General features: G+C 43.5%; 2 protein-coding genes across 3 annotated transcripts in view; one reads left to right on the forward strand and one right to left on the reverse strand.

Moving 5' to 3' along the window:
• The window catches only part of zmp:0000000755 (phosphofurin acidic cluster sorting protein 2), a 41,846-nt gene extending 22,177 nt beyond the window's left edge, over nucleotides 1-19,669 (forward strand). Inside the window, exons 3-25 of one of the 2 annotated variants that reach the window (XM_068725395.1) lie at nucleotides 892-981; nucleotides 2,575-2,700; nucleotides 4,479-4,641; nucleotides 5,852-5,943; nucleotides 6,274-6,354; nucleotides 6,720-6,779; nucleotides 8,087-8,238; nucleotides 8,403-8,496; nucleotides 9,562-9,645; nucleotides 10,361-10,488; nucleotides 10,695-10,827; nucleotides 10,915-11,019; nucleotides 11,244-11,350; nucleotides 12,855-13,009; nucleotides 13,088-13,198; nucleotides 14,222-14,324; nucleotides 14,888-14,920; nucleotides 16,214-16,256; nucleotides 16,362-16,404; nucleotides 16,675-16,813; nucleotides 16,966-17,189; nucleotides 17,667-17,780; nucleotides 17,904-19,669. In XM_068725395.1, coding sequence (XP_068581496.1) covers nucleotides 892-981; nucleotides 2,575-2,700; nucleotides 4,479-4,641; nucleotides 5,852-5,943; nucleotides 6,274-6,354; nucleotides 6,720-6,779; nucleotides 8,087-8,238; nucleotides 8,403-8,496; nucleotides 9,562-9,645; nucleotides 10,361-10,488; nucleotides 10,695-10,827; nucleotides 10,915-11,019; nucleotides 11,244-11,350; nucleotides 12,855-13,009; nucleotides 13,088-13,198; nucleotides 14,222-14,324; nucleotides 14,888-14,920; nucleotides 16,214-16,256; nucleotides 16,362-16,404; nucleotides 16,675-16,813; nucleotides 16,966-17,189; nucleotides 17,667-17,780; nucleotides 17,904-18,019 — 2,496 coding nt within the window. In that variant the 3' untranslated portion in view covers nucleotides 18,020-19,669. The remainder of the gene's footprint in view (nucleotides 1-891; nucleotides 982-2,574; nucleotides 2,701-4,478; nucleotides 4,642-5,851; nucleotides 5,944-6,273; nucleotides 6,355-6,719; nucleotides 6,780-8,086; nucleotides 8,239-8,402; nucleotides 8,497-9,561; nucleotides 9,646-10,360; nucleotides 10,489-10,694; nucleotides 10,828-10,914; nucleotides 11,020-11,243; nucleotides 11,351-12,854; nucleotides 13,010-13,087; nucleotides 13,199-14,221; nucleotides 14,325-14,887; nucleotides 14,921-16,213; nucleotides 16,257-16,361; nucleotides 16,405-16,674; nucleotides 16,814-16,965; nucleotides 17,190-17,666; nucleotides 17,781-17,903) is intronic. The other variant, XM_068725403.1, reaches the window with a different exon arrangement.
• A 1,068-nt stretch (nucleotides 19,670-20,737) lies between these two features.
• On the reverse strand, nucleotides 20,738-23,893 carry mrpl2 (mitochondrial ribosomal protein L2). Its single transcript, XM_068725415.1, has 8 exons — nucleotides 23,799-23,893; nucleotides 23,310-23,405; nucleotides 23,053-23,221; nucleotides 22,241-22,382; nucleotides 22,044-22,159; nucleotides 21,836-21,946; nucleotides 21,147-21,220; nucleotides 20,738-21,063 (listed from the first exon to the last, which is right to left on the reverse strand). Exons 2-8 carry the CDS (start codon nucleotides 23,382-23,384, stop codon nucleotides 20,854-20,856), a joined length of 897 nt encoding a protein of 298 aa, XP_068581516.1. The 5' UTR covers nucleotides 23,385-23,405; nucleotides 23,799-23,893; the 3' UTR covers nucleotides 20,738-20,853.
• Nucleotides 23,894-24,776: the final 883 nt, after the last annotated feature.

Genomic DNA, 24,776 nt, shown 5'->3' on the forward strand with positions numbered 1-24,776 from the left:
GTAAGAGAAACTCGCCAAAGGCTGAGACGGGTTCTCTGAGGACACACTGGGTGTCTGTGTCCTCGCATGTGGAGGAGACTTCCACAGCTCGTGGTATTTAAACCCTTGTGCTGTTTGGCCACAAGAAGTTTGTGCCAGCTCCCAGAATTAACTTGGGGCGACGAGTCTCTCTCAACCAAAATAGCAAGCTTTGGGTAATATAGTTAAATTTGGTTACAGTCCTTGTTTCACCTGGACCAAACTGCCCTCTCAAGGCATCCTCACCACGATGCTGAAGGTAGCATTAGCTTATACCCTTTTCCCCACCAAAATTAGCGTGTATATGCAGGGTTTATAAACACAGGAAACCTGCTAAAATAGGCGATGGACTCCTTTCCCATTGCAAGTAGGTCAGGAACTTCTTTTTTTATATCTGTTATTTAGTGGAAAGTCTTATTATGTTTCTGTCGAGTTTGAATGAAGTGTGTTTTGCGACAATCGGCGAGGTGAAATGACTGGAGTCTGGTGGCTTTGAGGAGAACAAATGAACTGTAGGCGTGTGATTAGGTTGCTGATTTCTGAATCCTCGTGTCAGTTAGGAAAACCTCATGATAGGTCTCTTAGCAGGCCACATGACCCATATTTAAATGTTTCTAGTAGCACTGTTCTCTATGAAGCAGTGAAGGAGTAGAGGACTATTTGTACTGGACTGCCTCAAGGTGTGAATCTGCATAAATGTGTGAACGTGAAGCAAGCTGGTCCTAAAATAAGGCTTGCACACTCGGTTACTGTTGTCTGATAGATATTGGCTCAAGAAACAACATAAGATGGGGGATTTGTGGGATGTATAGTGTTTTATGTTGCATTTGTAGATGTGCTTACAATCAAACTTGGCGTTTCTTTGTCATCCAGGGTTCGAAGCGTCTTCTGAGATCAAATGAGTACGTCCTCCCACCCAGTGGACTGATGGAGACGGACTTGGAGCTCACATTCTCACTACAGGCAAGAACTCTGACACTATACTGTGAATTCTCACACTGACATGGCAGTTACTTGGCGGGGAGGATTGTGTTGAAGCCTTCATTCGCACTTGTGCCCCCTCTGAACCCAGAGCAAAAGTGTTGAGTTCAAAATATCCATGTGTATCTAAATATGTGTGCTTACAGTATTTTGTATACATTAAATGCTGTATTGTGTTATTTTGTGGTCAGAAGAGGTCTTCACTCACACAAAGTGCTGTGGCTGATGTTGAATTTGGCGTATTTTCAAGTGCAGCTTTACTCCACACAGAAATGAATTAAAATGAATATGACAAAATGTCTCAGATTTGAAATAATAGACACTACATGCATGCTGACGTTACGGACTGGATTAGGCGGACAACGATAAAGGTGAACTGAGCCAAGACAAGTGATCAAGTTATGGATTTACCCATAAAGTATGGTGGCCCTGAGAGCTCAATGCACTGCAATTTACAAAAACGCATGCAAATACACTCAACACAAGCAAATTTAAGAAACATCTTCACCAATTTGAAAATCAACGAGCAGCATTTAGATAACATTAAAAAACAAAAACAATAATTTGTACGACATATGCAGCATTTCACCTTGTGAAACTTAATCTTACAAGCTATTATTGTTTGAATATTAGAGACCAAGAAGGCAAGAAAAATCAATGTGAAGTTTAAGTTCTGGCAGTCAGAGACGATACGATTCCAGAGGAAAACAGACAAGACCGAGGATGAAATACTAAGTCTCTGAGAGAAATATAGTTCTGAAGTGATGAATGTTCACCAACGGTTCAACCGCAGTCCAGCAGACAGACCTCAGACAGTTTTTTTTAATAGTTCAGTCAGTAGGACTGCAGAATCTAACACCCACCATGTTGGCTCAGTGCTGCTGGCTGTATTTATACATGAACCTGAACCGAGTACGTGTCGTATCTTTACATCAGCACTTCACAACATTCAGTGCAGACAGCTTTCTGACTACAGATGCATCTTCTGAAATAGCGAAGCTTGCGGTCCTGAACAACGTAGATTTCAAATCTCGCCTTGCAGTCTAAGATAGTTAAATGGATTGTAAGGAGCACTTACTGGCTAGTGAAACACTGGAGATGTCTGATGGCACCGATTATATGACGTAGCCACACTTCATGCTACATTCATGGTGGCAATAATCCGAGGTGGCACAGATGAGCAGTCGACAGGCGATGCAAATGACATCTTACCAAGTCGGCCAGAGAGAAAATAGAATCGGTGAACTCATTCAAACCTGAAAAGAAATTGTTCTACGGGAACATTGTGCATCTTGGCATCAAAAGGCAGTGAAGGACAGTGAGAACTCTTATAATAAACAGTGTATATATGCAATTTTGTTTTATTATTTCACTTGAATGGTTATAAATGTTGTTTGCAAGAAATGGAAGCTGAACACGCAGCTACACGGCAGGTCACCACAAAATAATGACTTTTCTTATGGAGTAACAAAAACTATTCATTGCAATAAGCTTGCATGTGGGTTTCCATCTAAAGGCTGATGAATATATTATATGGTTTGCGTTGTTATCTGACGTTATATTTGTTATTTTCAGTACCCCCATTTTCTGAAGAGGGATTCCAACCGACTACAGATCATGCTGCAGAGGAGGAAACGCTACAAAAACCGAACTATCCTGGGCTACAAAACTTTGGCTGTGGGAGTCATCAATATGGCCGAGGTACCGTATAGTGTTCAACTGGGGGCATTACTTTCAATCACTTCCTGTTTCGTCGTCAGCCCGGTACATTTCTCTTGAGAAACATAATTTTGCTCTGAGCTTGCGATTGCGTTCTGCTCTCCTCCGACAGTGACGGCTGTCAGCGTCTTGGTTTGCCAGAGAGAGGGCCTCATGCGTTACATATCATTTCAGATGACTCATGGTCATCACACGTACTGCTGTGTGAGATTATGGGCCATCTGGACCTGGCTTCATATGCACTTTTCTGGAAACGGTGCATTCAGCCGCGCTATGCAGTGATAATGGACTAGGAGCTGATAGAATGCCACCTGTGGATGCTTGCTTGCTGTAGAAATGTACGATTAAGCTTTTGTTTGTCCTGATCCGAGTCATTCCATGTTGAGTACTGCCAGTACATCCCTCAGCTGGACATGCAGTGGGGACTTTGCCGTTACGTCAGACTGAATGTTTAACCACTGGGCCATCAAGATGCCACTTTTTTTGCTTTGGCCTGTTGTCAGTGTGGATATTGCACATTGAAACGGCTGGCTGCTCTTCATTGTGCCCCTCTGTGGGTCATTCACTTGCAACACTGTGCAGAACAAATGTCTTCCGGTGTTTTAACGCAGTGGGGGGAGGGGGAGGGGGGGTATATGTTGATAGCAGGCTTACGGCCATGGATTGCAGTAAACGAAAGATTAGAAATTGCTCTTTATATAGCAGATACAGATCATTTAAAATCAAGGATGCACAATGCATATCTGTCACTTAATTGTCGTCCGATAATGGGAAATTTAGAAATGATGTACTATTCCGACAATGAAATTATAGCCATCCAACAAGCATGTAACGTTAGTATATCCAACATCCTTGTATGTGAGAGAAATCAAGACAGAGATAATGAATGTCACGCTGATTTGGAATGCACCCATTCATTCTCAGACCATGTGACTTTCCACCAGTAGCCCCAGGACAGGAGATGACTGACATCTGAAAACAAGGCTGATGCTTTATTACATTATGAAATAACACTCAACCGCTGCGCTGTTTTTGGTGCTTGCTGCAGTGAAACGACCCACAGACTTCTATGAATGAAGCTAGATTGGCCATTAATGGATCCTGTTGGGTAATTATGTTGTCATCCGCTGTAGTGTAAACTCTCCCGTGCCCTCATTCTGAATCTGTCGGGGCAGTATGTGGGAGGAAGTCACTTATTGGACTTTGCATGCAGCGTTTGAGTGCTCCACTGCCAGTGTTTGAGCAAAATGATTCTACTCCCTGAACAGCTATTCATCAAGTGAAATAGTGAAAAGCACCCTTTCGCTTAGAATGAAAGCTCATCCTGACTGGATGATACGAGCAAATTGGCTCTTTACTTAGAGATAGCATAGCTGTCATCTTGTAGTCATTTGCTAAATCTGCGCGAGCATAAAGCAGTGTAACAGAAGCGATGTCAATCTTTGTTCTATCATTATTGGCTCAGTAAAGCCAGAGAAAATTCTTCCATCCTGCCTGTCTGCTGAAATTTTTTTTATTTGTTCCATCTGCTTCGACATGGCTCGGCAGAGTGATTGATAGACACGGGAATTGTACAAGACAATGAAGGCATCTCAGCTAAAGAGGACTTTGCATTTTTTTTCAAGAAACGATATTATTATTAGGAACATTGCAGGGGAGGGATGAAATAAAAGTATTTTGCATACAATTGGTTTGGAACCCATTTTGAATGTATCCTCAAAATCAATGGCCAGACTCGATGTTAATCTTCTCGTGTCCAGGTGATGCAACACCCGACAGACGGAGGACAGATTCTGGGTCTCCATAGCAACGTGAAAGATGCGCCAGTGCGTGTGGCGGAGATCAGCGTGTACTCTCTCTCCAGCCAGCCCATCGACCACGAGGACGGGAGCGGTCAGGCTGGACACAAGACCAAAACCTCAGGTGAGCACAGGCGTCCCCCTAAACGTGGGTCTGTTGGACAGGCCTGTACCAACGCTGCCCGGTCAAATTCTGTATGTAGTTTCAGCCGTCACTCTGGAGCCAGCCCTTCCTGTCCAGGCCCCTCTCTTCCCTCCTTCCACATGGCTCCTATTTCCCAACTGAGGACAGAATAAACTCCATTAATCCCAACCCAAGGATATGTTATTCTCCTCAGCTATGGTTGTAATGTTGAAAAAGATTGAGGGCCTATTACCTTACGCCGTTCTAATTCTGGACGGGGAGAAATGTTGGGCCCCGCTCGGACTCCACGCCTTCATCCCGCCATGCTGATCCCTCGCTGCTCTGGATGTTATTAAGGAGGCCATTCAAACATAACAGATGAGCTCATGCACCAAGTATTACACGAGTGTCACTCTGAGGCAAGGAGAGATGTTTATCTTTCCCCTTTCTCCTCTGCAGTGATCCTTAATAAAATCCATCCCATCTAAGAGCACAGAACAGGACGTTTCACAGGCGAAAGGAAGTCTGAATCGGCTGTTAAGAACAAAAAGATCTTCCATCGCCTGATCAGTCCTCAGCTGTCAAACGCGCAGTAAAAACGGCATCTTTAGGAATCTTGGCTGACATTTAACAATAGTAAAACTTTCAACCGCTGAAATGTCATAACAACTTAATCGAAATGTGAGACACAGATCACAAAAAGAGCCCTCCAATCTAATCTGTATTCAGCATGCACATTAAGCATCCACAGATATTTCTTTTCCATTACCATAGTTCATTATTCATGCCAAGTAGTCCAAACTATTTTTTACTGATGAACTGTAAACAATAAGACAGGATATTAAGCAACTTCATCCACAAAAGATGGAAAATTGTCTTCGGGCTCAAACTGAAATTTGTGAAAATTAAACTGAAATCATCATTTACAAAATCAGAGAATTATTCTGTTACTCATTGTGTCTTCCAGTGGCAGAATGAGAACATCATTTCTCATTGAGTTGAGGAGGCTTGTTTTCACTCTGAACAAATTGCAAATTAGTAGTTTCAGCACTAATAAGGCAGTGACTGTGGACCTTGACCCATTCCTCTCAGCCCACGTTTTTAAAACATATGGGCCGAGGGAGACCTGCAAATTTGAATCTTCACATTGTGTCCCTGTGTTTTGATGTGTTTCTGTGTGTGTGTGTTTCCGTGCTTTGCCTACCTGCAGACCGCTCCCCAGACATGGATAACTATTCTGAGGAGGACGATGACAGCTACTCGTCAGAGCAGGAAGCCAGCGATGACGCAGTTCATGGCCAGGTCAGTGCCAGAAAACGCTCAGGTGCAAACAGATCTGCAGCACCCAGCGAAATTAAATACAGATAAGAAATCCAATGAACACAATCTTATACAGCTAAGCAAAATTAAAGAGTCTACTTGCTCTATTGAACATGCTGATGCATGGTATACTAGTGATGTTATAACAGAAAAAGATAGCAGATTTTTGTCAGAAGCTGTTGTGCGTTCACAGTTTTTGGTTTGTATAATACAGATTTTTCTACATCTAGCTTATATGCATGCAGGTAGAAATGTAAGGGGCACTGTTGTGTTAAGCTTTCAGATATCTCATCCATCCTCTCTGTATTTCAGGATCTTTATGATGAAGACGACGAGGTGAGGAAGCCCAAGAAAGCCCGCAGGAAAATGATCCGAACGACCTCCATGACCAGGGTTGGTTGCCTCCTTTTCCACCACATGAAGTTTTATGCTCGCCAATCATTGACTGTGAGAGTAACTCAAGACCTGCTTTTGCCGTCGTACAAGCTTTTTTAAGGAAAGCACACACCGTGTTCCATTTGTCCGAGCCATTAGGACGATGTGGATGAGCACGTAAATGAACCCTGTGGGCTCACTGGACTGATCATAATGGTCTTTACATAGAGTGGCTGTGAATGAGTAATCCAGTGGACGGTTACTGGGAGAACCCATAAGCCCGAGCCCAGCTGTCATGTGTATTTAATGATGACAGTTATTCCCTTTTCAGTTGTTTTTTTTCCCTCCTAATTGCATGTTGTTGTTTTTTCTCCCTGTTACAGCAACCTAACTTCAAGCAGAAGTTTGTGGCCTTGCTGAAGAGGTTCAAGGTAACAGATGAGGTGAGTTTTGTTTTGATTGACACCCGAAGAAGATGTTCACTGTCAAAGCAAATGACGTTTCTCAGGGCACCCTCCTGGAATCTTTGTCCGTCTGTTATGAAGCTTTTAGCGAGTCGGCGGTGAAACATATCAGTTAATAAATTGGCCTCGGGGCCGGAGAAAACAGTCTCGGTCTTGACTGTCTAAACAGCATGTTGCTGCGGCTAAAGTGCCCCTGACTGGAGAGGAAGCGTCACCACAGCGGAGGTACAAGCATCATTATGGTGCTCGGCTGCATTACCTCTGTGCTCCTGGATGTATGATTCATACATTTCCATTAGCAGGATCCATTAATGACCCTTATTCCCCACCACTTAATCTAGTGATAAATGTCGGCTTGTATGCGAGCCCCGTTTAGGTTTGTGTTTCTCATCTCTCAAGTCCTTTTTCAAATAAATGTTTCTGCGGATCCTACATAATAGCTTGTAATCAGGTCATCAGCAGGAAGTCAACCATTTTATTTGCAACAACCTCTAGATGTCCATTAGTACATAATCTGTGTTAGGTCATTATGATGATAATAATTCCCATTGAACTGTGAAATTTATTTAGTAATTGAGTTATCCATTGCCTTGTTTCTCCTCTTTCTGACCCCAAAAACATAGATTACATTAGAAACCGATTAGGCTCTGTTTTAAACTACAGGTTTTCAGACCTTTAGGTTTATCTGTACCTTTTTAAAAAAAGAAACGTATGTGAGTGATTTAACCTTGTGATGCTTTCAAGAGCCTCTAGGCCATCGGAGTTGTGTTTTGCTGGATGCTTCTAGAAGCTCCAGGTGGCCCGCAGATCTTTCATCACGTCCCCTGTCTCTAATCTCTTCCTTGTGGCCGGCCACTGTGCAGGGCCACAGCTCTATAAATACATAGCCGGGAGGAGGAGAGGGGACAGACTGTGTTTATCTGCTCCCTGCCAGCTTCTGCACTTATGGAGTGGCATTAATCACCTGATTAGTCCACAAGCCTGCCCGTGTGCAGTTCCTATGATATACATCCCCACTGTGCAGCTGGCAGATCAAGGCTCAGCACCTTAGCACTCCCTTAGCAATCACTTACCTTTTAATTGGCCTGCTTAGGACCAAGGCAGGGATGTATTTATAGCATAGATTTTATAATTGTACAGCCTTCAGTGTCATTCTTTAAGCTCCATTAGCCCAGCTGTGAAAGTGATTAGCTAATGGACAGCACCAGCCACTCCCACGGCCGTGATAACAAATCCCTGATCATTCTGTACTGATGTGTTGATGGAGTGTTTGTCCCGTGCTGCAGGTCCTGGACTCTGACCCAGTTGACCAGACCCAGGAAGTGGAGGAGGATCTGGACTTGCTCTACGACAGCCTGGAGGTGTACAACCAGAGTGACAGTGGGCCCGAGATGGAGGACAACGAGAGCGTCCTGAGCACGCCCAAGCCCAAACTCAAGTATGTCTGTACTCAACCTCCTTCCTCAAAGGCCATCTTCTCCGAAATAGTCTTAGTATTTATAGATGTTACATTATTTCTGATCACACTCTGTATGTTGTTATAATGAAAGCATTTGTTGTTAGTTTTGTCTAATTCCAATCTTTGTTTTTTTTTGTTTTCAGGCCATTTTTTGAAGGGATGTCTCACTCCAGCTCCCAGACAGAGATTGGAAGCATACACAGCCAAAAAAGCCAGCAGAGAGAGCTGTTGTGTCCTGTAAGTTGATCGCCCGGCACGATAAAAAAAAAAAAAAAAAAACGTCGGATGCCTTTCAGCCCCATCGTTCACCCACAAAGGTCCGCCTCTCGGTTGCTGGAGAGGCTCTTTTAGTAAACAGTATTATGTAAAGGAATTGCCCCTGGACAGTGTTTAAATGTCTGGCAGTCCTCTGTGCTTGTTGTGGTTCAGGGATTCCCAAGGATCATGATACTACAGGCAAGATATTCTGAACATGAGTGCAATGCTGCTCCCGCCCCTGCAGAGGAGGATGGGGGGGGGCTGCAGTCCATACCCTGTTCACCCCTACAGCCCTCGAGTATTTATAAGGACTAACACAGAACCACCGCTTCACCACCATCACACACACACACACACACACACACACATATGCTCAGAGAGAAGATTGGATGGAGCAATCCCTGAACTTCTACTCAGATTTATGGCCCATTGGAAACAACAAGGACAGAGAGAGAGAGACACATGTTGAGTGTAATGGTTTGAGAGGGAGTGCTGTTTATAAATATCAGGGAATCCATTTTAGCCTGTAATAAAAAAAGCCCGGCGCATTTCAGACTGCTATAGCCCTCTATTTCGCTCAATAAATGTCTCCCGTCGAACTTCATAAACCCGTCTTGCAGGCAAAGTGGAAAGTCTTTGATCTAATATTGAAATGATTTAAGCTAGATGTTACGAGCTACACTTAAACACTTTTTGTCAGGCGAACTTGAGCATATAAGTGTGTCCGTTATTCTTCGGGGGCTTATGTATCAGTAGACGCCTGGGTGAAACGCATAGAAGCCTTGAGAGATATTTATATTCTCCAGCTCTGCCACCGTCACCAAGCTTGACGGTGTGGAGCTGCCACTGTGAAATTGGCCAGTTACGCATCCCAAGAGTGGTCAATCTTGACCTGAGCAGATGGAGCATAGCACTTACATAGGGAGCTGTGACAATTTGTCATTTATATTCACCAGAGAAGTGACCTCCGTGGTCTAATGTGTGTGTGTGTGTGTGTGTGTGTGTGTGTGTGTGTGTGTGTGTGTGTGTTTGTTTACCCTGCAGAGTGGAGACTTTCTGACCGTGGACAGATGTAAAGTGCAAGGGGCCCGGTACCAAGACGACAGCGTCACAGATACAGTCGTTGGGGTATGTGTTTGGAACAACAGCAGTTTAACTTTTTTTGTTTGTTTGTTTTTAACTTAATCTCCCTTGAGCATCTCTTTCTCCAATTTCTTTTTTTTTTTTTCCCCTTACCCGCTCCACTTGAGTGCCCTTTCCTCCCATGAGTCTTAGTTGTTTTCCAGGAAAAAGCGAAGAGGGAGGGAGTATGCAAGGGCAGTGCGAACCAAACTGCACAGTCATCCATTATGGATCAGTGGAGCAGACAAGGCGGCCCCGTGCTGGATAAATCCTGACTGATGAGGATTGAAAGTGGGCTGTTAGTGTTTGTTGTTGTCTTTGTGCCGTCGGGTCAGCCTAACCTTGTTCGGCGACCATCGGCACCCTCTCTTGTCGCACCGCTTCGGTTCAAAGTGAATACCTAAAAAATGCAGGAACCGTGTCTCCCCTGCCACCTGCTTTTTTTCCTTTTTTTTTTAATAATCTCATCTTTCGTGGTGGGCTCGCATCATTATCTCCAACCTCAACAGCACAGCTCAATTATTTACCAGACCAGCACCTCTCTACCTCCCTCCCCGCCTCAGCTCTTTTAACTCTAGCTCTTAAAATGGATGCAGAAGCACAGAAAGAATACAGAGTGCCCCATAACCTGTGTGAGACACTGGCTGTAGTAGTTGTAGTAGATGGGACATGACGGCCCCCTTGGCTCATCTTTGCCCCCCCCCCCCCTTTTTTGCTTTAGGAGCCAGAGACTGACGACAAGGGGCCGCCAGGGGGGGAGGTGAGCAGCTGGGATGTCAACACTGAACGGGTGACCAGCACTGTTGGCAAGCTCTGCAAGACGGAGTCCCAAAACCACATGTCTCCCAGGTACACTGCCGACCACTACATCTGCAAACATGCACACAAGATAATGTTGTGTCTTCATGTATGAACAAGCTACTTTAGATTTTCATCTTTTTTTTTGAAGTAATTTGAAATGTGGGTTTCCTCAACAGTTTCTATAAAAGGGATGCCTTCTTCCCTGCTCCGCCTGTCATGTACTTTGAGCTCCTTGTGCTTCGTCTCCTCCTCAGCAAAGTGGAGAACAGGCTACAGAGGCGTCCCCGCAGCACCTCCATGAAAGACAGACAGAACTCCAAGGCCCAGAGCGACAGGACCAGCAGCATGGAGAGCGAGTGCTCCCCGGACTCGCGACTCATAGCGCAGGTAGACGTGTTGCAGATGCGTTCTTCACACATGTTTTTAGTCCGGTGGACATCTGCTCAGACTCTCTGCTTCTCATTCGTCTCCAAGGTTCCCAGGAAGTCTGTGTATGACCAGCTGAACCAGATCCTCATCTCTGACGAACGCCTGCCAGAGAGCATCATCCTCATCAACACCGTGGAGTGGCAAGGACAGGTGTGTGTCGTTCATCTCTTCATATATTCAGTCGACGAGCTGCGGCCTCACAAGGCTTGCTGCAATTATTCCCCGACGTTATTGCTCCAAGACAGAAATACAACAGAATACTGTTGTACCACAGTAGCATTTTTTTTCCCCTGCTCTCTTACCAGCCCGATCAACCCTGCTTCTTGCACACCCATTAACTCATCGTGTCCCTCTTATGTGTGTTTTCCGTGCAGTATGTGTCCGAGTTGCTCCATGAACAGGGCCAGCCCATTGTGTCCACCTGCTCTGCCGCCGATGTTCAGGCTGCCTTCAACACCATCGTCACTCGCATCCAGAGATTGTGAGTCGCATACGTACACACACACACACACACACACACACACACACACACACACACACACACACACACACACACACACACACACACACACACACACACACACACATGCATGCATGCATCGGTTGAACGACACAGGGCTCCCACATGGCGTTATCTCTCTGCCTGTTATGGCGGAGTAGTCCAGGTGTATGTTTATGGTGGCTCACTGCCAGAGAATTCCAGGACGCTATCGCTCTACGCCGCTGAAGCTGCTCTTTGTCCGTGAACCCTGTTCTATCTGAATGTGCTTGTTTTGCCACGAAAAGCTGAAGTTCAGCCTTCGTCTCTCTTTCTGGGATCCATCTGTGTCAGTGGGAGACAGAGGCTGTGTCAGTCCGCTGCGCTGATTCGTTCCCGTTTTCTCTTTTAACCCAGCTGAAGCGCAACTTTTCCATTCTTTACACACCTGCTCCACGGTTAACCTGTATGCTCCAGCTGCGGCCGTGTCATGTGGAGCTCTGTGCGTCTGATGTTTAACATGCTCGCTCAGCGCTGTCGCTGCTGTAGCTGTTTGAAGGGTTTTTCCTCTAATGTCACTGAGTATATGGACATTTTAAAGCCCACATATATTTAAGTTCCGTTATGCTATTGGAAATTATAATCTTACTTCATGACCCTTTAATGTCTCAAATCCTGAAGCATTTAGTCCTTAAAATGGTCCTTAAAGTGACTTAAATGTCTTAATTAATCGTAAGAGGTCAAGTTTTCAACACTGTTAGAAAAAAACAGCTTGAAATCACTTCATGGGTTTAATTTCTTTTTGAGCAATAACCGACCCAGCTTAACTGGGTTGAGTTTACTTTTTCTTTTTAGACTAATTTTAAAGATGAATTTCTGTCTGTCATTGTAGGGTTAGAATCTAAAAGCTGTTCCAATATTTGGTGTAACTTTAGAAAAACTTGCAGATACCTGCAAGTACCTGGTATTACAAATTATAACATGACGCCACCTGGCTCTCAATAAACGGTGAGACCGGTTTTGAACCAGTAAAAACCAGTGCTGTAGACTCTGGCTGTTTCTTTCTTTCAATATTGATCTAAGAACGAGGGTATCAACATACCTCATGTTGCACTTAAGCTTAACAAAATTGAGTATTCTTGATTGTTTTATTTATTTATTTAATTTTGTTTCAAATTAGACATCTTCAATATTTTAGTTTTTATGTAAGACTATAGCCCAAAGTTCTCTGCTTTAAGTGTTCTTGAAGTTCTTTAATTAATAAATGGAAAGCAAGGTTATATTTGTCTCCTCCACTTTTCTTTGCTGAAAGTCCGAACCGTGACTCAAAAACCGTGATCCGAACCGTGAGGTTTGTGATCCGTTGCACCCCTAGTAAAAACCCTGCTGAGATATAAATCTTCAGACAGCCATGACGTCTCTCACACACCCTCTCTGATCCACATCTTTCATGATTCGGAACTCTTTCTTCCTCTTAATTACTCATTCCCCCTCTTCTCCCACGCAGCTGTAACTGCAATGCACAGACACCGCCGACGATGAAGGTGGCGGTGGCAGGCGACCAGAGTTACCTCAGCACCATCCTGAGGTTCTTCGTGGAGCAGCTGGCCAACAAGACGCCCGACTGGCTCAGTTACATACGCTTCCTGGTGATCCCCATCGGTAAGTCATCCAGGTTTAGTACGACGAGCACCACGTGGTTTTAGCTTTGTTTTATACTCGCGTTGTTTTCTACTCCAGGTTCTCATCCCCTGGCAAAGTATGTGGCCTCCTTCGACAGCCGGTTCAACAGCATCTTTATGGACACTGCGTGGAGGGAGCTGTTCTGCAGGACGGAACGGCCCTCCTCAGGTAGGATGCATAGCTCTGGTGTCTGGCCACAAAGCGAATCTGCGTGTCTAATGTTCGGCAAACTTGAAAGAGAAAGAAATTGGGTCAGAGTATGGGTCTGAGGGTCTGAAGCTGATGGATGAGAAGGAGAGATTTTTTTTCCCCAATTGTAAAAGATGGCTACAGCCTGCTGCGGTATAGCCAATGGCTCTAGATTATGGCGCTACTCCTCCCCCCTGTAAACTATCCGCTGCTGCTTAAGAAGACCACCAGGCTGTCAGAACTCTCACTCAGATATTAACCCCACTTTCTAAGTCTTGGAATTGTTTGCTGGCACACGCATCTATGGTTAGACTTTTGTTCGCTTCCATTTTTCCTCAATTCTCACTTTTTCTGCCCAGACGAGCCCAACAATCCTCACCCATCCCCAGCTAATATTTCACTTAATTTACACCCCGTAGGTGTCAGAGTTACATTCTCACAAACCGTGTTGAATCACCTCGAAAGGGGTTTCAAGCTAAAAAAAATAAAATAAAATAAAAGAAAAATACTGGTTCTTCTATCTTCTTACCTCATTCTTTTATCCTTGACAATAACTGCCTTCACAACACACAAGGCAGCGTTTGGATGGGAATGGCTGTGAGTGCTTTCTTTCACAAGGACAGTTAGTTTAAACTGCAGAGAGGCAATAGGCCGAAATAAGTTGACATTAACAAATCAGTGTTGGTTAAAATGTAGTCCGGGCTGCATGTGGCCCAAAGGCCTTCTGTCTGACACACAATTCATCTCTTCCTCTCGTCGAATGGATGACTTCACCCACGTTTTTTAATGACATTTTACACCCCCCCCCACACACACACACACACACACACACACACACACACACACACACACTTCAGAGGAAGGAAAATGATTAATGCGCCGTCTTCCAGCGATCTGCTGTGTGTGAAAATTAGCATCCGCATCAATTGTATTGCAGCTTGTTAGCCAGACATGAAACAGAAGAAACGCGTTGTTAACAACCTGTCTCCCCGCTCCCCGCAGACAACATCGATGTAGCGGGACGAGTCGTTCAGTATCTGGTCGGTGCCAACGTGTCCCACCAGTTCCCCATCTCAGAGGCGATGCTCACCTACAAACAGAAGAGGTAAAGTACCTTTGATCATTTAAGTCTTGGGCATACTCATGTGCTGCATATGTTTGTGTATGCATGTATGTTTCTTTGTTCTTTTAAAGCATGATTTTTAACTTTGAGTACTGCTATTGATGTCCAGTATGTCTATTGGCTCATTGAAAATGAGTCCTAGAACAAAAGTAGCCACGGCTGATCATCAGTTAAAGTGCACGAGGAAGATGTTTAAATGCATATGCATGCAAGCGGGCACATTCATAAATGAAACGCACACAGGTTGCTGTGATTAGTGCCGATGATGATCCGCAGGTCAGTCGTCACCTTGGAGTTTATTCTGACATACATAAAGGAGTCCAGCAGACTCTGGTCCGCTCCAAGTAAAGCTGATATTATATTTCATAGAACGTCAACCCGGCCGTCAGTCTCACAGTCCGTTGCATTTTTGTGTGCATTTGTTGGTTTTCTTTCTGAGGTTTGTAAGAACAGCTTCCTATTGGTCAGAAGGTCCTGAACACAGCACACAGCTTTAACACTGTTGCATTCCTTCTGCCCCCTTTCCCTTTTGATTTGCATTCAAGGAAAAGAAGTTTGTATTTTGATTTTTACATCAGGTATCTAATTCAACTCTTGGTTTTTGTTTTTTGAACCTCCCTATTTTCTCTCCTCCATTTGGCTTGAGCCCCTTGCTGTGTCTTAACATTCCCCTCTTCACACTCGATACTCACTGTAACTTCACTTTGCACTCTGTCCTGACTTGTGTCTTTGGTTTGGTGTGTCTTTTTGATTCTGTCCTCTGTGTTGTTGCTATGAAGATTTGCCTAACAACCTTTGAAAAGGACCCCAAGTATTTCCAAATTGGAAACCAGTCATTTTACAGATTTCACATTGACTTGAAAATGAGCTGCCCGACGTGTATTGGCTTACCCTTAGGAGTGGCTACATAATTATACACTTTCAAAATTAGTGACTGCTTTGACTACCGTGAGGCAAATCAAGTATTTCAATACCAGTCAAAAGAAATAATACTTCAATGTGATATTTCCTGCATGAATACTACTCTGAACTCTGAAAAACATGTATTTCTGCATGTATGTATAAACCAAAGTAAAGTAATACCTACATGTACAAAGGACTGGCAGTCAACTTTAAACACCCCCCCCCCATATAATTGTTATATTACATTACGTTTACAGCTTGTGATGCTCCATGGGGCTTTGCAAAACCCTTACCTTGCAGTATGTAACATCACTGAAATATAAAGATACAATAGAGCACTCGAGGTGGTAAGATTGCTGGGGATTGTAGTCCTTGTATCTGCACTGGAACGTGAGCCAGCAGCGCTGCTCGTCCTCCACTATGGTTGCCGCATGTTAGCAGACATTTGCAGACAGATAACACTATCTCACCGCTTCCCTGCTGAATCTTTGGGTGTACTTTTGAATTGCTGTGCTCTGCGTGTGTATTGAACTTTATTTGACAATGCCTGCCGTGCTGTTTTTTTTCCCCCCTTAACTTTGTGTAGGCATGTATTGTTGCACCGGTGGCTCAGCGCTATAGTAGTGTAAAGAAGCCACGCGGTTACTACGACTGGGCCCAAACTATCACGTTTAGTTCCATGTTTTAAAAATGACTCCTAGTACTGGCTGATGAGAAAGACCCCTTCTTCTCTTGGTTGTAAGGAGCGTTCCTTCCCATTCATCTCATTGTAACATAAACCCAAAATGACCCCATTTCACCCAAGCCAGTCATGTGCCATTTCTGCTGCGATGGGACATGGTGCAGGTCATACCACAGCCATCTCCCCTCCAGGACCATTGAGTGTTCGTGTGCACCTCTGGAGTGTTGACTTGTTGAAACCCCCCCTCTGGTCATAATCACAGCCTCTTTACTGTCTCCCTTTACAGCCCTGATGAGGACTCCTGTCAGAAATTTGTGCCATTTATTGGGGTAAGATTTATATACATTTTCCTACAGGAGCGTGCCCGACAGTATTATTGATTCTTTTTGTGTTTAATCTAGTCTTACATGGAAAACTTTTGTTTATTCTTGCAGGTTGTGAAAGTTGGGATTGTGGAGCAAAGCCTCTCAACTTCAGGTAAGGAAGGGCTTTGTTGTTTTTAAAGGTGTGCTAGTATTTTGTCAGGTTAGCGTGTTCAACATTGTACCGCTGATGAGGAGACAGAAACCTTGCGAAACACAAAAGTCTCTCCCTTGATACTGATTCAGATCAGGAAAGCAGAAAATGACCCGGAAACCCCAATATTCTTTCATTTGTTTACTTCATTTATTCATTTGGGTTGTGGCTATGTTTAGTGTTACTTAAAAGCTTTGTTTATGAGACTATTCCCCCCCCCCATTTTCACAGTGGACTCAGATGATGCGATGGGGGTCAACACAAGCATCCTCTCCTCCCCAACGCCACCATCGGCTGGTCCGTATGGGAAGGAAATAGGGGGCACCCCCCCGCAGTCACCGTCTGTGTCCACCGCCCTCTCTGGAACTGGGTACGACAATACGCACACACACAAGCATAATTATCAGCAACAATACGACATCCTATTTTGAATTGTATTTCTCACCGTGAGCTGTGCTTTAGTAGAGGAGTAAAAAAAGGAGTGTGCGTAGTGTTCCTGACTTTGCCGGTTGTGCTCTGCAGCTCTCCGTGTTCAGGCAGTGAAGTGATGGGGCTTCAGGTGGACTACTGGACGTGGCAAGGCCCAGAGAAGAAGAAAGAGGGCGAGAAGAGAGACGTGGGACTGAAGAACACCCTGAAGAGCAACTTCCGTTCACTGCAGGTCAGCCGCCTGCCGTGTGGAGGGGAACTCACCCCCCCACCCAGCATGGCCATGACCGTGGTCACCAAGGAGAAGAACAAGAAAGGTACGCTTTGGAAAACATGACTGAAAAAATCTAAATAAATTCAATTATTGTATCTAATAATCAAAGCAATAATCTTTTTTTTCTTACCAATGTAGCAAATCTTTCTGGTTCTAAACCAGAGAAGGGTTAAAAGAATACGTAAGATTGAGTATGTAGTGCATTCACTCTGCATAGTATGTGGAGTTTGTGTACGTGGGAAATGCCTGTATGTATACTACATTAGCAAGACGAATAGTATTGCTTACTCAACAGCCCCACAATGCATTGCGTCTGGGTGCCTTGAGACCGGCCGTCAGTCCTGTGAGATTTTGAGCCAGCTGTTAATATCTGTCATTTTATTAAGTTTCAGCATGTTTTTACTCCCCAGGAACTGAAGAACTGGCAACACACTCTGATGTGTAAAATTGAAAAGAAAGTACAAAAAGAAATCTGTGTAGAAGATGATTTGTTTTTATGCCTCCCCGTTTCTCTCTCCAGTGATTTTTCTCAGCAAGAAGCCCAAGGAGAAAGAGCTGGACTCTAAGAGCCAAGTGATTGATGGCATCAGCAGGTTGATCTGCACAGCGAAGCACCAGCACACCATGCTGAGAGGTGAGGCTACGCTGCCATCTGGTGTTGCTGTGCTCTATGACAGCTGCCAGTGCAAAGTCAGAATGTTGAATGTGTTTTGCACTTATTCCTACATTTACCTGTGAGCCTTTTCTTCGTCCTCAGTCACAATCGATGGAGTGGAGTGGAACGATGTGAAGTTTTTCCAGCTCGCTGCCCAGTGGCCAACACACGTCAAGCACTTCCCGGTGGGGATCTTCGGTTACACTAAGCCCGTGTGACCATCGTGGCCACCATCCACCCAACCATCACCAGACTCTCCGCTGCACTTGTCTTGTTTAGGCTACAGAGAAGTAGAAGAAAAGCCCCCCCGACGGCAGTAATAGTTTTCCTGTGGAAATCTTGCTGACTCGCAACCACGTGTTCAATACACAAATTTCATGTTGTCAATTGGATGTTTTTGATGTCGACGTTGTTGGGTGTTGTTGTTGTTGTTGTTTTTTTACACACTACGAAAAGAACAAGTACTATTTTGTAAGATTTGTGCTACCGCCTCGGAGGTATCTTGGGGGTATTTTGACAATTTGCCACATTTCGATAACGGCAGCTGTGTTTGCACTTTGTTTTTGTTAACATTTTATTATTTCTGTGAAATCCTACATTTATTGTTACTCTATAGACAATGGAGGAGTGTGATGGTGACGTGCAGTGGCGTGTGTGAGGTTGTTTGAGACCGTGTTTGTGTTTATTGTTGAAAGTTGGAATATTGCTGTGAATCTAGATGGAATCCTTCTCTTCTAACTCAGTGCTCAGTTTTCTTACTCGTCCCTTTACTTTCCCAAAAAGGTCAACATTTATAGAAAGATACGGCAAGTTCTGTTTGTCTCGTTGCGTTTTAGGACACAGTGTACCTAAAGCGAATGCAAAAAAACCCAACGTACGGTATTTTTGAAGGTGGCTATAATGAATGTAGCTATGGAGCATTTGTAACATGTAAGAAGTTCAAATCAAATCAGTTTGTTATTGTGAGTGTTTGTATCGGTGTACATTCACACTGTACAGTAACATCTACTTAGAAGCCGGGTAACGTGACACCACAAAACATATTTCAACTATCAACAGCTGAATGCCAAATTTAGTTGTGACTGTATGAACTGTCGTATTGTTTTAAGCGCACACACACACACACACACACACACACACCCCGTCCTGTTCAGCTCGATGTACTGGCTTACCTGAGCGATACTGGATACTGGATTTCTCCAGATGTGCAGTGACGTGCCAAAGTCAAGTTTTACAGTGTAACCACCACAACGTCATAGTATGTTGATCCGAGAACTAAAACCGTACATTTAATGTGTCTGTGGTCCCTGTGGAGATCAGTATTTAGATTACTGAGATATTAATCTTGGCAAATTTTACCAGTTAGTGCTCCACATTTGGCCAAATGTAATCCCATTAAGAACTTACAGGACGTGTGCACATCCTAACCAAGCAATTACCGCTGTGTCCTTTTTGTTACAGCTTCACCGTAGCGGGACGTTAGAGTTGTAACCTGCAACCCTAAAACACGCCGATAGGGTCGGTCAGTCAGTATTGTGTAGGCCTGCTATGGGAAAATGAGTTGGACTTGAAACATGCTTCGGCAGTAGTGTCGAGTATGCAAGTATCGAGAAACTTTAAATATGATGAAAAGTGTATGGAGTCTTGCCAGGTGTCCGAGTCACTGCCTGTGTGCGTCTGTGTAGGTGTGCTATGTGTTCGATGGTACTCCCTGAATAGCGTTACGTGAAACTTTTGCAATAGGAAACCTTTGGACAAAAGGCCTTCTGTATGAGGTAGTTGTTGCTTTTTTTTTTTTTTTTTTTATAAAAGTGAACACTTACAAGCTTTGATTGGCTGGCTTTTTTAGTAATGTATATAAATATATACATATAATTTTGTGAATTGTAACCTCCCTCCCCCAATCCCTCCCTCCTACTAAATTTAAAGCACAAATAGCTTCCCTTTATTTCTTGACATAAATGCCAAATATATATATATATATATATATATATATATATATATATATATATATATATATATATATATATATATATATATATATATATATATTTCCAGAACTCATAACTATGAAGTCGACGTGTACAAAGCAAACACTTATTAGGTTTGTCATTTCTCATACATTTCCCTGACTTTGTAATGCACTTTCATGTGGTTTTTTACATATTTTCACTCAAATTGGGACACACTTTATTTTCTTTCTTTTTTTGAGGTGAGCGTGTTATATTTGAAATGTAAACCACTACCTGTAGTCAAAAGGAGGCCGTTCTTTTTCGCCCATGTTGATGGTGTTCCCTATGAGGTCGACTGTCTGTTACTTTGTTTTGCCACTTGATGTTGAAAAGCTTGTTCTGCAGCTACCACCATATGTGTCTGCCTGTGACTGTACGGTCAAGTTTTCTTGTCTCCTGCTTTTCAAAGTGTTCTCCGTCTTCTTTTAGTCGGGGAAACCAAACCGGCCCTTACAGATCTGTAAACTCGGGCTGTGAAGCGTTTGCCAGGGCGGAGTTGTTTGAGGGAATTTGTCATGACAATTAGCCTTTTGAATTCTAAACGGGCATAATGACAAGTGTATTTCAATGTTTCAATTTTTTTTTTTTTTTTTTTGCCCTTAATCTAGACGTAGCATGGGGGTGTTTCACAAGACCGGATCAATGAGCAGGCATGCTCACTCTGTCGCCATCATTTAGCACAGCAACCAATGAACTCTTAACCATCAGCGTTTCATTAATGGTGAAACTACAATTCCAACATGCCATCTCATTGCTCCTGTTACTTGAAATGCCACCCAGTGTCTTTGCACAAACCCTATTTTAAATGACAGTATTTTTAAATTTACCACTACAAATATGGATTACTCTGCATGTTTTACTATAGATGTAAATATGTTTTGGATTTTTATATTGTTTTGTTTCTTTCCATGCTCTCACAAGCAGTTGTGTTTAATAAAATTTTTAATCTTCTGTACAAACGGCTCATCTTTATTCATGTCAACATTACAAAGATGATAAACAAGGGTCGACTCTCTCCAGTCCTGAGCATGCTCAGTGTGTTACTTGGCTGAGATTGAGGGCAGGTTGACGTAAACCTTCATCGGCGGCAGCGGTTTGATCTTGCGTCCTGCCCAGCCTCCCTTTCTCTGCCACAGGCCGCTCGAAGGGCGAATGCCGAGCCAGCGGTTGCGCCCGGCTTTGCCAATGATCCGTTTATTGTGGTCGATGTTGGACACGCGTCCCACCGTCACCATGCAGGTCTCCAAAACCTGCGCGTGTGTCGAGACGACAGAGTTCAGAGCAGAGCGTGGTTGTAACACAGCAGGTGAAATCTGAATTCAGATAAACTCACCTGAACCTGCTGCTTCGAAGGAAGCTGAATGATTGCAGTTCCGTTTACTTTACGGAGCAAAATGCCACTTGTGCCTGAAAACCAAAAGGAACACATTTCAGTTTAGGAATTATGAGACTCCATATTTTACAGCAGCTATCCCCTTCGTCCATAGGCATCTAAACATCAGATGAAACAATCGATCCCTTTCGTTAAGCTGGCACAAGGACGCACAGCAACGGAACAGATATTAGGCGTAGGATGGCAGCATCTAGTGGTGAGGTTGCAAACTGCAACCAACTGACATTTATCTCGCTTGCCAAGCTTGTAGGAGAACTACAGCGGCAGACGCTACAGCCAGTGTTGGGTTTGTCCTCTCTGGCCTACAGTAGAAACATGGCAGCCGCTACGTATGTAGATGTTAACGTCTCTTTCTTAGGTACTGAATAAAAAAAACCACCAGTCGCATTTTTCGGTGATGATACACTAAGGGAAAAAAAAGTAACATATTCCATTCCTGCCAATAGATCCCACTACTCATGGCTCCTTTGATGTAAGTGGACTGGATTTCTGATTGGAATCCTTCACTGCTTTATGACATTTTTAAGACTAATTTATTGCCAAGAAAAAGATGAATCAGCATCACATGCCAAAATAAGAAATTGCATTTAGGAAATACCAAGTACAAACACAGTCAAATAATAGACTACCTGCAGCACGGATGTACTCTGACCCCTTCCCTGGTTGTATCTCCAGGCTGTTCACCAGTGTCCCCACAGGAAGCGCTCCCAGCGGGTACGCATCACCCTCATTGGCCGAAACTGCAAAGTAAAACAAGAGGATACATAATAATTTAGTGTTAAATACAGACGATCTTTACTCCCATCATCTCGAGGGAAGGAAACATGAATCTCATACCTGCCATGCGTCCAATAACTCCAGATGTTTTAATGATGTCTCCGGCCTGCATGTTCTCCGTAGCAATAATCCATCTTTTCCGGCTGCCTCCAGCTACCAGAGCGATATCAGCGGACCTGTGTAGCACAGATTATGACCACCGACTGTGTTCAGAACGCATAATCAAAGAGTCACCGTGTGGTGAAAGCTGACCTCACCTGCATGGGTCGTATCGCACTTCCACCACCTTCTCTTCAAAGGGCTTTGCCTCATTGTTTGGTTCGTAGCGCAGTCGCTGAAAGTCGATCCACCTGTATTTTTGTTTATGGCCTCCACCGATGCCGTGTGTCCGTATCCTTCCTGCACGGCAGAACGAAATACATCACTAAATGCTGTCGGCACTTTACAATTATGTTCTCAGTTAATGGATTCATCATTTGCTATACAAAATGTCATAGATGGTAATGATAACAACATGTATTATAGCCCAGGGTAAAGTCGTCCAATTTCTTGTTTTGTCCAACACAAAACAAAACTCTTGGTTTAGCTCTATTTCAACACTGTTTAAGACTTGTGAAAATGTTATTCTATTGGATGATTTTTAGTTTTTCCTCATTAACGACTTCTGTACATAACCTTGTACAAGTTCACATCAAAGACGGTTCTACTTAGTCAAATCAAACCTGGACTAGAGTAACACTGACTGTTTTAAACGCCAGATTTTTTTTAATTTTTTTTTTAAAGCTGTTGTTCTCTTTGTCAAAACAGGAAAAGGAGCAGTTTCACTGATTTTACTTGATCCAATCACATAAGTCTGGGTCTATCTTAAAACCTTCTGTGCTTATGCCAGTCAGCCCAAAAGACTGTTTTAAACTCGGTTTGAGATTTGTATTCTTTTAACCCATTAGTGAAAACAGAACAAGAGGCAAATCCAGACCTGCGCATTAGATGCCAACTCCAACCAGTCCTCCTCCAGACTTGCAAACACAACAATGTATTCTATTCTCCTGCATTGATCACAGTGTTTTACCTGAGTGGTCTCTGCCCCCTGTCTTTTTCATGCCCATAGGCCTGGTGGTGTACTTCTCCCTCTGCTTCCAAAATGTCCTGTTCTGCTCCAGACAGGCTGTGGTGAGGAAGCCCCTGCACTGTCCGACCGCCGTGGGCACCTGAGCCCCCAGCCTGGTCTGTGCAATAGCCTGTAAACATAATAATAAGCAACATAGATTGTGTGGTGGTTGCGACGAGTCGGATCTTCAGTGTGAATGACTGGCTGTGGATGTTTACCTGCGAGGAGAGCAGAGCAGGCTGAGAGAGAGTCAGGGAGCGCAGGGCTCGAGTGAGACACGACACCGCCATCATAACAACGTCCTCCTGACACCGCTGAGGAGCAGAGAAGAGCGGGTTTGACAGCTGCTAGTCTTTTCCACAACCAGGGTGCAACTCAAGCTCCACTATATTCATTACGGTACAAACATCTCTCCTGTTTTTAATGCAGCATCTTACTTAACTCAGCCTAAAGGAATCAAACCCTTAGAGGTCAATAAAATAACATTTCCTACTACCAATTGTGTGCTGTAATGTCATAAGCCTAAAGTTGCAGTAACCTTACCAAATGGCTATTAAATATGAGCTATTGCTAGCTTAGCTTTAGGTTAATCTGGCTCAATAAATACACCTACGTTTCATTTTATGTTTTAATAAACCAAGCCGAATTGGCCTCCTATCTCGTGTCCATTTGCAATAGAACTCGGTGAAATAGTGACATAAACCAACCTTTTCATTTGACTTATTTCATCAACAAGCTTCTCGTCGACGTCCTTCAGTCTTGCACGCTGCGTCGCGCACTGATGACGTAGGCAGCAACTCTGGGGTCTAACTGTGCAAGTTAAAGTAGACTATTTAGAATATGACGTTATCCACTGTCCCTTGTCAACAGCTTGCAGGGTACGTGTTTACACCTGAGTCAAACCTATCATAATACACACAGTACAGTAACATTGGATACATATACCCGCTTCTTCATCCTCTGACAGCTGGTTTTAAATTCGCCTCTAGGTGGCAGGATTGTTGTTTTACATATTCGGTCTGCAGCAAAAAAATACATTGTAATGTTTGTCTCCCACCTAATTTCTCCTACTTTTCATGAGCCCCGTGTATTAAAACGATGTGTCATTGTCACATTTTATAGGTAAATTAACAATAAAAAAAAAGTGGATTCAAGCTTTCAATACTCATTACTGTCATTTTGTCCCTTCACGCCAATTTTTTTAGAAACATATAATTGGGGTTAATTTTGTATAGAAGCTGGTGTTGCTGTGAAAAGTATGACACGAGGACTGTTCGTGAACATGTTGCAAGAATGAACTGCAAGCCCTCTTTGTCGTTTGTACCTGAAACAACCTCTACTGTGTAATAATTGGCTCAATTCATTATCGCAATTTGTTTAATTTAAAATATATCATATGTGTAATATTAGTAACATGTTCATACTGTCAGAAAACAGAAAAGAGGAACATGTTTACCTGGGTAAAGGAAAAACCAAAATGTATAATTATTTTCCCTTAGGAGGGATTCATTGTTTGAAGAAAAAGGTGGACCATTGAAATCATGTTGGACTGGTAGAACTACTGTCATCTGTCAGTGTTCACAAGTTAACATACGTTTAACTACATGCTTTTTAGTATTGTTTATGTGTTGTAATTTATGGGCTATTATACTAGTTGTTAGAAAATTCGATTTAAATCATCTTCT

This window comes from Cebidichthys violaceus, unplaced genomic scaffold (assembly GCF_023349555.1).
Source record: "Cebidichthys violaceus isolate CVI_PGR_0920_01 unplaced genomic scaffold, fCebVio1.0.p SCAF_10, whole genome shotgun sequence".
NCBI lineage: Eukaryota > Metazoa > Chordata > Actinopteri > Perciformes > Stichaeidae > Cebidichthys > Cebidichthys violaceus.

Bases quoted from the DNA above. Each gene is read 5' to 3' on its own strand.
- mrpl2 (XM_068725415.1), bottom strand. From the start codon at position 23,384: ATGATGGCGGTGTCGTGTCTCACTCGAGCCCTGCGCTCCCTGACTCTC. The intron at 21,221-21,835 runs GTAGTCTATTAT...TTTGGTTTTCAG, and splicing joins AGAGTACATCCGTGCTGCAG to GCACAAGTGGCATTTTGCTC. The intron at 21,064-21,146 runs GTGAGTTTATCT...ACACACGCGCAG, and splicing joins CTTCGAAGCAGCAGGTTCAG to GTTTTGGAGACCTGCATGGT.